Source organism: Mus caroli, unplaced genomic scaffold (genome assembly GCF_978045245.1).
Source record: "Mus caroli unplaced genomic scaffold, Mus_caroli_1 scaffold_19, whole genome shotgun sequence".
Taxonomy (NCBI): domain Eukaryota; kingdom Metazoa; phylum Chordata; class Mammalia; order Rodentia; family Muridae; genus Mus; species Mus caroli.
The window spans coordinates 3,670,001-3,684,455 of NW_028227274.1; the positions used below are offsets into that span (position 1 = coordinate 3,670,001).

The following is a 14,455-nucleotide window of genomic DNA, read 5'->3' on the forward strand; positions in this document are numbered from 1 at the left end:
AGGACTATACAGAGAAACCCTGTCTCAGGAAAAAAAAAAGCCACAACAACAACAACAACAACAAAATAAAACCCCCCCACCACCACGAACAATAACAACAACAACAAAACAGATTATGAGATCTAAGTGGACATTGTAATTCTGTGAAGCTATGCTAAAGCCCATCATCCCGGCGAGTTACGCTAATGTTCTTCCTCTGAAATGTTAGTTCGGGACACTTCTTACTCCTCCATTCTTCACTTTATGTCTATTTCCACCGCCGTATTCTCACCTACTTAATCTACTGATTTGTTAGGTGTTTATGAAACGCTTTAGCTAACATGGTTGTCATTATAACTTGATTATTTGTGTTTTCATAAAAGTTTATCTATTTTTGGAATATTATAATCTAAACCCAGGCTGTCAAGTGCACCCAGGGCACATTCCGCATTGAACTTTCCTGTGGTCTTCAGTGTCACCACTAGAGGGTGCAGCAGAGTCACTGCCCTTCAGCGTTTCTCTCTCCCTGCATTTTTGGGATACAGAAAAGAACCAACCTTAGCTGAAGCAGAAATCTCAGCTGGTTACAGAAATTCTTTATTCAGTTGGGGTGAGAGTGTGTGGCAGACAGAAAGGTCAACTCCACCTTGCTGCCTTGGAAAGAATGTTCTGAGCTAACTTCCCCAGGCTGCTTGCTTCAGTTTCTTGTTCTCTCTCCATCTTGGCCTCCCTGACTCAGAACTCCTCAGGAACAAAGGCTCAGTTTCTTTCACGTCGATGCAATGAATGTACAGATGGCAGAAGTAAATGCTTGTGGGTGTCTGTCTTAGTCAGGGTTTCTATTTCTGCACAAACATCATGACCAAGAAGCAAGTTGGGAAGGAAAGGGTTTATTCAGCTTACATTTTCCACATTGCTGTTCATCACCAAAGGAAGTCAGGACTAGAACTCAAGCAGGTCAGGAAGCAGGAGCTGATGCAGAGACCATGGATGGATGTTACTTACTGACTTACTCAGCTTTATCCTATGCTAACTTCTAGTTCTGGTCTCTTGTGGGATCCCAGTTCTTGTATGTGGAGTTTCCTTGATTGCCCTGGACTGTAGATAGCAGAGGCAGACTCCACTCAACCAGCAATGCTGCACGCCCACAAGCCTGCAGGGCTATGTGGTATTCAAAGCACTGTATGAAGCTTATGCTTGTCCCTCTGGGGTGCTGATGGTGGCTCTGACAGCAGCTGCTGGGAGTCCTCCTTTGGGATGCCTACTCACACACGTGTTTAGGTTTCCTGGTAGGAGTCTGGACTCATTGGTCACATTTGTAGTAGCAAGTGCAGTCCAATGGGAGGGAAAGTTCAGGGCCTGGAGGTAGAAGGGTTTGTTGGGGGTACTGATCAAGTCAGCTGTAAAGCTAGAGAAGTAATTTATGGGGTGATAGGAAACTCCTATTCATGGTGTTTTCCAAAATCATTATCAGACAATTGTTCCAGTGTAGCTTCTCGTCTTCTATCTTACTTGGAAGTTTTCAAGATTTTATTTCTTTTAATCACTAAAGTGTTTTGCTAAATACAAGTGTATTAGTCAGCGTTCTCTAAAGTGCACATGTATGTGCACACACGATCACACACACACACACACACACACACACAGAATGGGGACATTTATTAGATTGTTTTACAAGCTGCAGTCTGCGTAGTTCAATAATGGCAGCCACATAAAGTTGAGAATCTGGTATCTGCTCAGTCCATGAGACTGGGTGTCTTAACAGTCTGAGTCTGGCATTTGAGGATTCCTGGAGAGCCGTTGGTCTTTAGTCTATGTTGGAAGCCTAAAGAAACCGGTTCTTATGTTGGTGAAGAAGAGTTGCTGCAACTCGTTAGATGAATCTGCCAGCAAGAGTGTGGGGAAACGGGCAAAAAGAGAAGGTTTTCTGTCTTCCATGTCCTAAAGTCTGGGCTGCACCGGAAGCTTCCACCTACATTTAGAGTGGGCTTTCTGCCTTAAAGGATTTGATGAAGAAAGACCAGCCTGGCTAGGACTCACAGAGATCCTCCTGACTCTGTGTTGTGATTAAAGGCATGCATTACCACTTCTGACTCAGGTATTTTTAACTTTTACTGATTGCATGTATTTAGTAGTATGGCATGATATTTGATATGTTCATAGGCAGTGGAATTATTATAATTATCAAGTATGCCTTTATCTTACAGTTACCCTTTAAAATTTAAATCTTTATAGGCACATTAAAAAACCAAAGTAGATTCCTTCCATAGGCCATAGCTTTACCTGTTAAGCCACATATCATTAATCTGTCCTATATTGTTTGATTCACTAGTTGGCTCAAAGTTTCTGTTGTTGCCTTTTGAGACAAGGTCCACTCTGTAGATGAGGTTAGGGTGGAACTCACAGTCTGGCCTTAAACTCACAACCTTCCTGCCTCAGCTTCCGAAGTGTGAGGATTATGGAAAAATGCTTCCATACCTCAGTGTGTGTCTTGAGACTGATTCTAAGCCTATAATTGTGTGCAGCCCAGCTTCAGAGTTCAATCACTAGTTTACTCAGATGCCACCATTCTCTGAGATGCAAGTCATGTAGGAACCCTGAAGGCATTTGAGGGAACATGAGACATACTCCATTGTCACATTTTTTTTTTCCATCTGTGCAGGACTTGCAAGTGTCCAGAGTGGTCATGTTCAAATCATGGGGAGAAGATGCGGTGGAAGACCTCTTCAATGGTGGCTCTTGTAGGGCCCCACCCTGAGTGCCCTCAAGTGCCATATCTAACAAGCAGCACCATGGAGCCACAAGGAAATGTGCCCCAGCCCTCCCAATGCCCAGAAGCCAGATGTGAATTCATGGAAAATCCTAGGAGCTGGGTGAGTTTCTTTGAGTTTTAACTTCCTGACATCACTTGGTGCTTAATTTGAGTGAACTACTGAGTTATTTAGTTGATTTATGCTTTGATAGGAGAAGGTCACAGTAATGCATGTAAGGAAAAGAGAAAATTTATAATTAAAAACATTACCCTTGAGCTCTCATTTTCAATAAGTACTGCTCATCATTTGTATTAATACTTATAAATAGGTGGACAGAGATTAGCTCTGTTAAACTCTGCACCTACAACAAGTGTTACAGAACATGCATGAGTTGGGTAGAGGAGTCCTGAATTATTTTAAGAAAGTTGTGCAAGTCTTTTTACTTTAAAAAGTAACCTTCTACTACTTTCTTTCCAAAGTCTGAAGATAAGGAAAAAGGATGGCTTGAACTGATCAGCTCCATACGTTTTCTTCACGGTGCTTTGCATCGAGAAACCAGGAGGACTAAAGAGCTACAAAAAGAGCTAGCCGAGTAAGACTTAATTCACCATTATTTGGCTTAGCTATAATTGCATGAAACCCTAACTACAAATTCACACTGAAAGTGCATTATTGTAATATGGACTTTAGACACTCAAAGTGCATCCTGAACAATTTTGGTTGTCAAAATATTACATTTGCTCTTTAATCACTTTAAAAACAGTAAGAATGGGGGCTGGCGAGATGGCTCAGTGGTTAAGAGCACCGACTGCTCTTCCAAAGGTCCTGAGTTGATATCCCAGCAACCACATGGTGGCTCACAACCATCCGTAATGAGATCTGATGCCCTCTTCTGGTGCATCTGAACACAGCTACAGTGTACTTACATATAATAATAAATAAATCTGAAAAAAAATTTTTAAAAATATAGTAAGAATATTGCCAACTGCTCCCCTCTTCTTCTGCCTTGAATTTTTATTCCCATTTCTTTTATCTTATCCTAATAATAACTTGATTTAAAATAAAAGTGGGCCGGGCTTTTTTCCACGTTAATTTTCATTGTTGATAGCTAGTACAAAAAGAGAAACATGTACAATTATATCGCACAAAAGTGATTTTTATTATTTTATTAATTTTTCACTGTTTCAGAATCTCATATGTACACATGATGTGTTTTGATAAAATCCACCTCCCCACCTTCTCCTCCAGTTTCTCCTTTGTGCCTCCTACACCATTTTCCTCCATACTTTATGTGCTTTTTGTTTTTTAAAAGACACACCAAGTCTCTTGTTCCTGCCTGTATGAGAATGGATATAGGACTATCTACTAGAATATGGCTAGCCCTCCAAGGACCACATCCCTAAAGAAAGCTGATTCTCCCTCTCCCAGCAGCCATTAGTTGCCAATAGCTCCTCATCTCAGGGTAGAAGGTTCTGAGCCCATGTGCTGCATAGTTTTGTGCCAACTTGACACAAGCTAAAGTTATCTGAGAGGAGGGAACCTCGATTAAGAAAGTGCCTCCAGCCTAGTGTGATGGCATACGCCTTTAATCCCAGCACTCAGGAGGGAGAGGCAGGTGGATTTCTGAGTTTGAGGCCAGCCTGGTCTACAAAGTGAGTTCCAGGACACCCAGAGCTATACAGAGAAACTCTGTCTCGAAAAACAAAACAAAACAAAACAGCCAAAACAACAACAACAACAACAACAACAACAAAAACCCAAAAAACAAAACAAAACACAAAAAAGCCCCCATAAGATCAGTCTGTAGTCAAGCTTGTAAGACATTTTCTTCATGATTGGTGGGGAGGACTACTCTGGGATGGAGGTCCTGGGCTCTATAAAACAAAAGCAGGCTGAGCAAAGTCAGTAAGCAGCACCTTTCCATCAGCTCCTGCCTTCAGGTTCCTGCCTCATTTGAGTTCCTGTTCTGACTCCCTTCATTAATGGACAACTTACCTAAGTTACACTAATAAAAAAGTGTAAGCCAAATAAACTCTTTCCTCCCCAACTTGCTCTTGGTCATGGTGTTTCTGCACAGCAATTGAACCACTAATTAGGCAGCTACCTCTCCCATTCTTGCTGTGATTTGTACTGGTTTGATCTTATGCAGGTCTTATGCATGTAGTCGGACTACTTTGAGTTCATGTGCATAACAGTCCTATTGTGTCCAGAAAATAGTTTTGCTTCACGTAGATATCCACTACTTACTGTTCTTGCCATCTTCCTTCACACCATTTGACAATGGTCCCCAAGCCTTGGGAAGGGAAGAATATGGTGATATAGGTCCCAGTTGGAGCTAAGCACTTCCAGTCTTTATTCTCTGCATCTTGGCCAGTGTAGGTTACTGTGTGAACCACCATCTACTGCAAAAAAGAAGCTCCTCTGATGAGGGCTGAGAGATGTGCTAACCTATGGGCATGAAGATATTGTGAAGGGAACTATAGAACTGTGTCCATTTATCATATTAATATTATGAGCCTGTGACCCAGCCAGCCATAGATTTGGGCCCAGTTAACAGTACCAGGCATGAGTTTGGTTTTGTGGTGTAGGATTTAAATCCAATCAGAAAGGGCCTGTTTCCTTCACACCATTCATGGTGCTGTAAGTGGGCATTTATGCAAACCAGTTGTTATTGTAGCTCTCAGGAGTCACAGCCCTGCAAGACTGTTGATTGCTTCTAGTAGCAAGCATACTTCCAGCACCATGAAAGATAGCTGATGGGTGAGAAGTACGCAGGCAAATTGGGACCAGCTTGATTTCTCCATGGTCTATGAAACAAGTAAATGGTATCTTCAGCAGCAAGTCTTATTATCAAGTTCTAGAGGGGACTGAGGACAGTGGCTACAACATGAAGTGCTTGTGGGGGAGACTATGCAGTCCACTGATCAACACTTAAGAAAGGGATTACGCTTACCTGGCATTGGGTTTTACTAGATAGCCTGGCGTATCTGGAAGAAGGAGAGTTTTCTCTTTAGCGTAACTCCATGTAAGTGCCTTTATATAGTACTTGCATATATTTTATGAAGTGTCTATGTAGCGTTTCTTTTGTCATTTTCAAGAGTCTACAGTTTATCATCCCTCCCACCCCCCACTTCATTTAACCTTTCCTATTCCATCATTGCTTCTCTGCTCCACATTGCCTGTGTTTCACATCCTTTCCTGAGATCCCTATGCTTACAGCCCTGACTATTTTCTTCCTTTTGTGGGTACTCCAATTTAAACACACATATCTACAGAGTCAAAGCTAGCATCCAGGCATGGTCTTTCTGGGTCTGGGTCACTTCATTCAGAATTATTATTTCCAATTCCATCCATTTTCCTAAATGCTTATTTTTCTTTATAGCTGAATAAAATTTCATTGCGTATAGGTAGCACATTTTTATTATCCAAGTGACCACCTGATGGGTATTTAGGCCTTTTCCATGTCTTAGCTATTGTGTATAGAACAGAAATGCACATGGGTGTGCATGTATCTCTGTTCTAGGATGTAGGGTCTTTGGAGACTGTGTATTGCTGGGTCATATGGTAGTTCTATTTCTAACGTTTTGAATCTAATATCCATCTTGATTTACTTAGTGGCTGTACAAGTTTGCCCCCTCACCAGCAGTGAAGGAGTGGTTTCTTCCTCACATCCATGCCAGAATTTATCACCTTTTTGCCTTTTAAAAAATGTTAGCCATTCTGACTTGAGTAAGATGAAATGTCACAGTAGTTTTGATGTGTATTTCCCTATAGTGAAGGATTCTTATGTAAAATATAGTTCTCAGCCATTTGTATTTCTTTGAAATCTCTGTGCTTGTTCTGTCTTAGTTGCTGTTCTGTTGCTGTGGAGAGTCACCATGACCAAGGCATTATTTATAAAGGGAAGCATTTCCTGGAGGCTTCATCATTGTTTCAGAGGCCTCATCCCTTATTATCATGTTGCTGGAGCATTAGCTAAGAGCTATGTATTGATCTGCAGGAAGAGAGGAAAGGAAAGAGAGTAGGAAAGGAAAGAGAGAGGGAGGGAGAGACAGACAGACAAACAGACTGGGTCTGGCATGGTCTTTGCAGACCCCCACGTGGCTGCAGTTATATTTATTTGCTGAGCGCTTGAGTTTATTTGCTGAGTGTAATCAATTTTCTCCTTCTATTTAAATTCCTGTTCATGTTTTTTATTTCATGTGTTTGGCCAATATTGTGTAAGTCAAGACATGGATTTTTTTTTTAATAGTGATTTATTATTCTTTGTCTGTGAACTTCCTTCCTCCAAAACCTTTTTATTTTTTGTCTTACATTTTCTCTCTATAGAGATTTCAAAGATGTTTTCTATTTTCAACTATGAATGTTCTTGATGCCTGTGTTTTGTGCTGGCTCTGTGCTCAGAATGTGGCTTATAAACCCAGTTTATAATCTCCCTGATGTGAGCTGCATCTTCTAATCTCCCTGATGTGCTCTCATGTATACTGTATTCTTTTTATAGAATGTATTCTATAGTTAACAAGGTGTATATTTTTACAGGTATTTTGAAAACTTATAGAACTATTATCTTGTTTGCTTTGACTACTGACTTCTGGATTATAGCTAATATTTAATACCAAGTTAAAGTATGTGTTAACATACTGAAATTGATACTAATCATTATAGAATTTCATATATAGTTATAGTATGAACCATTTGTCTGCCATGCATATCAATTGTTCTGGCTAGTCTTATATTAACTTGACACAAGCTAAGAGGATGGAACCTCAATTGAAAAAAATGCCTGTATAAGATCCAGTTGTAGCAGATAAGCTTGTATAGTATATTCTAAATTAGTGATTGATGGGGGAGGACCTAGTTCATTTTGGGTAGGCCATCCCTGGGCTGGTAATCCTGATTTCTATGAGAAAGCAGGCTGAGCAAGCCAGGAGGAGCAAGTCAGTAAGAGAACCTGTTCATGGCTTCTGCATCTCCAGATTCCTCGATGCCCTGTTTGAGTTCCTGTCTTGGCTTCCCTGATGGTCTGTTGATTCAGGATACACATGCAAAATCAACCCTTTCCTCCCAGAGTTGCTTTTGTTCACAGTGTTTCATCGAATCAATAGTAACCCTAACTGAGACATCAGTTATCTATGATTATAAATGTAATCCAGTGGTTTCAAATAAAATTACTTTGAGACAGGATGTGATTTACAGGTATTTCTTACACATGATAGGGTATATTAATCTTAAAAAGAAAAACAAATAAAACAAAACAAAAAACCAACCACAAAAAACCCCAAAACTCTCTTCCTTTGTTTTTTTGCAGAATGAAGAAGATCTTTAACATGCCCCCACAGGAAGGGCGTGGACATAAAGGCAGAAGACATAGTTGTCCTGAGGTTTCAAAAGTCAGTCAAGCTGAAATGGGTGTTCCAGTTGCCATGCTGAGACTTGAGGTGATAAAGCTTTGGGATGACAATCACTTAATCTTGGGAAAAATAGCTGTCTGAAAATGCCCAAAAGCCCATGAAGATTAAACTATAGTATTATATACATGACATCAGGAAAATACAGGATTAATTTTCTAATCTTAAAACTGGCTTATGTATAGCCATAAGCAGCACACACCATGTCAGTACTCAGATTGCAAGTAGGAAATCATTGGGTTGTAGTCAACATGCCATGAATCGTAACCATGCAAATTACAGAAGCTAGTAGCTGTTAGTATATGAATAATTCAACTATCCCCACTTCTCTTTTCTATATTCCCCAATTTGAGGAAAAGTTCTGGACACATCGGCCTTACTCTAAGATTTTACAATAGAAGGGTGCTATGCATAACCTTCTACGTAGCCGTAGCCATTGAGTGCTTTGTGGCTTCTCATCAACATTGCTGATGGTGTTCAACCATCAACCCCTCCCTGCCACCCAAACACCAACTATTGTGGGGAAAGTGGCTGTCTTACTGAGTCTTTTGCAAGCCAATCTTTCCCTTTTTCCTTTTAGATCACTCAATTTAGTGGCTTCAGAGATTTATTTTCTTTCTTTATTTCCTTTCTGAATCTGTGGTTTGGGGAAACTTTGGAGACACCTTGTCTCTTGTGCCTTTCAGCTGAGGTTGGGCCAGCTTGATGCTTAGGTCTTTAGTTGCTGTAGATGTTGCTGCTATCTTGGGCTACCACTTTGGCTGGGGAAGCAGCTAAAACTCCTGTACTGGAACACCTGGGAATGTCATTTGAAGTGGCAGTTGGAACCCTTCTCCCACCCCCCACTGGAATATCTGATCTAGCTCTGTGGCTTAGTGACCTCACAGGGTAGGGTTGTGTCCCAGAGCAGCATTCTGAGACAGTTTTCTAATTTAATGTTGGAAGTCACATGTAATCCCTTTATCTGACTCTGTCACCCTTCTCTGTGGAATGACCATGAAAGGATGGCCTGTCCAAAACCAGCATACTCTGCTCTTTGTTTGCAACAGCTTATATCTCCCACTCAAAAATGTGAGTACCTGCCACTGTTGAGTTGTCAGACTTCATGCTAACTTGAAGCAAACTTGAAACCCAGGCCTTACCAGCATAATCAGGTCCCAGTGGGGCTGAAGTCCTCCGGATGTGGTTACTAGGTACTGTCCTTTGAAATGATTTCTCTCTGTGTGGAGACTTCAAAGCTCAGGTTGTCAAGCTGTCATAACCCAGACACAACATTCTTCCTAACCTGTCACACACATTTTTGATGCTATTTTGGTTATGATTAATCCAAGTGAATGAGCAATAAGTTGTTGTTTCTTAATTTCTCTTATAGTCTTGGGGTTTTATTGGAGCTTGTGACACTATAAGAATCAGTTTTTGCAAATCTCTCTGAGATGAAGCGTCTCATCTTGGAATGCCCGGGACACTGTACCCACGAAATGCCGCTAAGATTTTTGTAACTTTATGGTTATAGAACTTTATAGGAACTACAGTACCAGCTTACATGTTTCTGAAGTCTTAGCACACAGCGATAGTTAAGGCTGGTCCAGTATACGGAATGTTTTCAGCAGCAGCCTGGATTTGATGTTACCTTAGAAGATGTTTATTTTAGAATTTTGTGGTGATGTTACTTGTGTGGTGGTTTCAGATGGGAAGTGTTTAGACTGTATGCTCCTGCAAGCAAATGCTTCCCTTTTTTTTTTTTTTTTTTTGGCTTTATCTCTCCTTACTTCTCACATTGGTTCCACTCTGGGCTGCCCTTAGCTGAGTCCCTGCTCTGCCAGACTTCACGATCACTTCCCACTGGCCTTGAAATCCTCATCACCTCTGGTTTTTCTAGGCCTAGAGACTATCATTCTTGTAACTCATTCTTACGCTACACTGTTAAAGTTTTCAAACACCTTCTTATAAATTTCTGTATTGTCACATTACATGAATGCTAACACAAGTGTAAATCAGAGCTAAGTGTGGCTGAGTGGGAGAAAGCTTCCTAGCATTTGCCAGGACAGGCTTCCACACCACAGCACTTGACACAAACCTGTACATGCACCGAGGATAAACTAAAATTGTTTATAATTTTTTAAAATTTATTTTACTTTTAAAACTTATGTGTGTGTCTGAATGTGGGTATGTGCATTTGAGGGATGGTACCCTCTGAGGCCAGAAGAGGGTGTTGTATCCTCTGGAATCAGACTTACAGGAGTTATGAGCTGCCTGACAAAGTGCTGGGAACCGAATGGTCCTCTAGAACAGCAGAAAGTGCTCTTAACCACCGAACCATCTCTCTGGTACCAATGAATATAAACACTGTAAGAGTTGTTACTGGCCGGGTGTGGTGGCGCACGCCTTTGATCCCAGCACTCGGGAGGCAGAGGCAGGCGGATTTCTGAGTTCAAGGCCAGCCTGGTCTACAAAGTGATTTACAGGACAGCCAGGGCTACACAGAGAAACCCTGTCTTGAAAAACCAAAAGAAAAAAAAAAAAAAGAGTTGTTACTGATTTCAAATATTCAAAACTGCAGAATTCTTTTTCCATGCATCTAAGTAGTTTTCTGAGTTATTGATACAAAATGAGTATTCGACACAGCATGGCTCATTGGGTTTTGATTTTAAATAACACACCACTTTCATTTGTCTCAGGGAGAAGCAACAACTGCAGACAATTTAGTGTGCATTCATGAGACTCCAACTGCCTCATTCCTAACTCAGATGGAACTTGAAATGAAAAGTATCAAATCTGCCATCGCTGAAGTGAACACCCAGGAATGCTTGGTTAGGAAAGAACTGGAAGTAATTGAGCAGCTTTACCGAGGAGAGCTGGAGCGCATAGACAGCGTGTGCGCATAGACAGCGCGTCTGCCTTTGGATCAGAATGTGCAAATGGAGAGAGAGGACGTGCACAAAGAGAACCTGGGCCTTCCTACAAAAGCACAGTCTCGGGGAACCCAGCTCATGACTCATGGAGACTGCGAAAGTAACTGGACAGTGTAACTCTGGAAAAGATGTTGATAAATGAGCTTCCTCTAAAATGCTAGTCCAGGACAGTTTTTCTTCCTCCATTTACATGTGGCATTTGCTACCCTCTTATATAGTTGATTTCATAGATTTGATCTTTACTTGTTTATATTATTATAACTTTTTTTTTTCTTTTGGTTTTTCTAGACAGGGTTTCTCTGTATAGTCCTGGCTGTCCTGGAATTCACTTTGTAGACCAGGCTGGCCTTGAACTCAGAAATCTGCCTGCCTCTGCCTCCCGAGTGCTAGGATTAAAGGCGTGCACCACCACACCCAGTTTATTATAAGTTTTAAAATTATAGGTTAATTATAGATTAATTTTCAGAGTTCCAATAAATATAAACACCAAAAGTTTAACTGTTGAAAAAGAGTATAACCTAAACCCAAGCCTTCAAGTGCTTCTGATGCTACTCTGGGCACATTCTGGCATTGGCAATTTAACGTTCTTGTGATATTCATTGTTACCACTAGAGCCTGCAGAGGGGCTGCCATTTGGAGTCTCTCTCCCAGGATGTATTGCTGGAATACAGGGAAGGACCAACAGAGGAGCTGAAGTACCAGAACTTCCAAGGTTGTTAGAATAACTCCTTGTTCAGTGTGGGCAAGAATGTGTAGTCAACAGGAAGGGCAGCCCCACCTTGATGCCTTGGTAAGGATGTGCTAACAGCCTTAGAACTTACCACATTGGACCTCAAGTTTGTTCAGAATGATTCCTGAGATCCAAACACTTCCAGCCTATGATTGGATGAACAGATAAAGAAAACATACTGGTAATTTTCCTTGGATAGTTTTAAAAACACCTGCAGCTTAGTTTAATAAATGCAAATATTGTTGGATATTTTCCTTTTTAGTTCTCTCTATTCTATTTAAGTGATGTTTTAATAATTTACACCTGATGGAATACCTACTATACGCAGATTGACACCCTTTCACCTTAGAAAGTTACCTTCTAAGTACAAGTATTTCTTTTTTATTATTAATTTAGTTCTTGAACAACTTCATACCTGCATATTACTACATTCTGCTTACTCTGTCTCTCTTATATCCCTCTTGCCCCATAAAGCTCCTCTCTACCCTACTTGCCTCTTTCTGGGTTTGTTTTGCAGTGAGGTCCCATGGGGTCTCCCAGACCCATTTCTGATTGTTGCTGTTCTGCCCTTCTGCAGACTCACTGCAAGCATATGCAGTTGTTGAAAGTCTATAGCTACAATGGCTGTCCTGTCCAGAAGACGGCATTTGGCAGCCTTTTCTGTCTGCCTTCTGTTTAGTGGTATCCCCCAAGCTTTGTAGGGAAATGGTATGTTAGTCTTATTTAGGCCTGAGCACTCCAGCATCCCTTTCTCAGCTCTGTAGGGATAGTGCACCCAGTGACACACCAGGGGGTCTTCTCTACTGGACTCTCCACAAGCCACAGGATTCCTCCTGATATGTTCCACTTTCCTTTCATTCTTGACTGTCCTCCCCCCCCCCCCCCCAAGCATATATACCTCTTTAGAATGATTGTAGACAACAGGTGCTTACAGTGAATCCATTCTGGTAGGTTTTGGTGTCGAAACATTACTCAGTGAGAAGCTACACTTGCAGCAAGTAAGAAATTGAGAATGAGATACACAGGTTTTGCAGTTCACAACTTCACAGCTCTGGTCAAAGTGGAGTGGTAGCAAATCATGAGGCCTCTGTGAAGCATGGTTCTGAATTACACTACTCTGACAGAGCCTTAACTTCAACTCTCTCCCACTGGAAATGTTTATAAAGGTTTGGGACTCAGTGGAATCTTCCTGCCAAGAAAAAGCCCTAGATGATACCAACTACAAATTCATGGCAGCTATGTCTCAGGCTGGAGACATTTTCAAGTGAGCTTAGCATTTCTCCTCTGAGTTACAGCTTTCTGGTATGATTCTTAATTTTTTGGAAATATTTCTAAAAAATTATTGAAATACTGACCTGTTTGTTTAATCATCTGTGCTTGGCTGGGTATGGTCACAAAAGACCAATTACAAAAGAAAACAAAGTTTGTAATTTACTAAAACGGACCATCATGAGATGTACCTTTCTTAAGTTGATTCAATAAATGTGCTCCAAAGTTATGAATCTGGACTGCTCCATGCACACAGAGAAAAAACCATCAGTAGCTTCTGCAGCGAATCAAATAGGGCACAAATATGAAATGCCCCTAAAGCTCCAACCACAGAAATCAGAGACTGTGTTGTTGTGATGGTTTTATCTTTATTATTGTAGGGTCCATGATTACTGAAGAATGGTAGTCCAGATTCAAATAGTATGTAAACACAAAGAGTGTTTTATTCTGCAGAAGTCCAGCATGTTGGGATCTACCATTTACAAAGATGGAGACCCCAATGTGAGTTCACAGGCCTGAATTAAAGCACATTAGGGGAATTCCAAGGAGGGGTAGGTAATCTTAATCCGTTGGCTCTAACTCAGGGAAATTCCAGAACTATTGTTGGGTCCTGAGAAGCTGGAAACTGTTGCTGGAGCAGTCTGGAAACTGTTGCTGAGGAAGTCTGGAAACTGCTGCTGACCCATTGTCCTTGCCTCAGGTCAGGTAATGGGGCAGCTTCTGAGGCCTGGACTTACCAGTTCTTGGAAATAAAGATTTAGGCCTAGTCTCCTGAACTGCCAATTTGAAGTCTGTCATGTGAGAGGACAAACCTGCTCTATCTTGGAAACAGCCTCCATCTTAAAGGAAAAAGAAAAGACCAGAGAACTTGGCCAACAGCTGAATCTAAGCTGCAACCAAATACCAGGAAGGACCCCACGGCTTGTCCTTGGCCAGAGTTACTCCCTAGTTACTTCCTAGCAACAGCTAGTCCAATATTAGTCTGATTGTTTCAGATGTAGTGTCAGACAATTTGTGATTGTATACAGTTCTTGCTTCAGAGCACCCATAGTAATCATTCTATTAGATGATTGTCAGGCTAGACATCCCTCCCCCGACCCCTCCCTTGCTTGCCATTTCCTATAAAACCTTGTCCCCATGAGAGTTTGGGGCTGCTGTCCCATGGGTTGGCTAAGAGTACGCCCAAACTCGAGTTTGTAACAAAGAACCTTAATGTTATTACACTGGAGTTGGTTCCTTGGTGGTCGTCTGGGGTTCACAAATGCTTCCTGGCATAACACAGGGAGTCAGCCTAGTCTGTCTCATTGTAAGCACAGCAAGATTCCTGACATAATCAGGACACAGTTTGGAGGTAGGAAGGGGATTGGAGGGGTAAGGAATTCTGTACTCAGAGAAGATCTTTTG

At 41.3% G+C, this 14,455-nt stretch overlaps 1 protein-coding gene across 1 annotated transcript in view; it reads left to right on the forward strand.

Annotated features, from left to right (window-relative positions):
- Ankrd26 (ankyrin repeat domain 26) overlaps window positions 1–11,194 on the forward strand; it is a 39,904-nt gene extending 28,710 nt beyond the window's left edge. Inside the window, 5 exon segments of the mRNA XM_021150918.2 lie at window positions 2,642–2,852; window positions 3,212–3,324; window positions 8,041–8,170; window positions 10,819–11,016; window positions 11,019–11,194. Of these exon segments, the coding sequence (XP_021006577.1) occupies window positions 2,642–2,852; window positions 3,212–3,324; window positions 8,041–8,170; window positions 10,819–11,016; window positions 11,019–11,156 (790 nt within the window). The 3' untranslated portion in view covers window positions 11,157–11,194.
- Window positions 11,195–14,455: the final 3,261 nt, after the last annotated feature.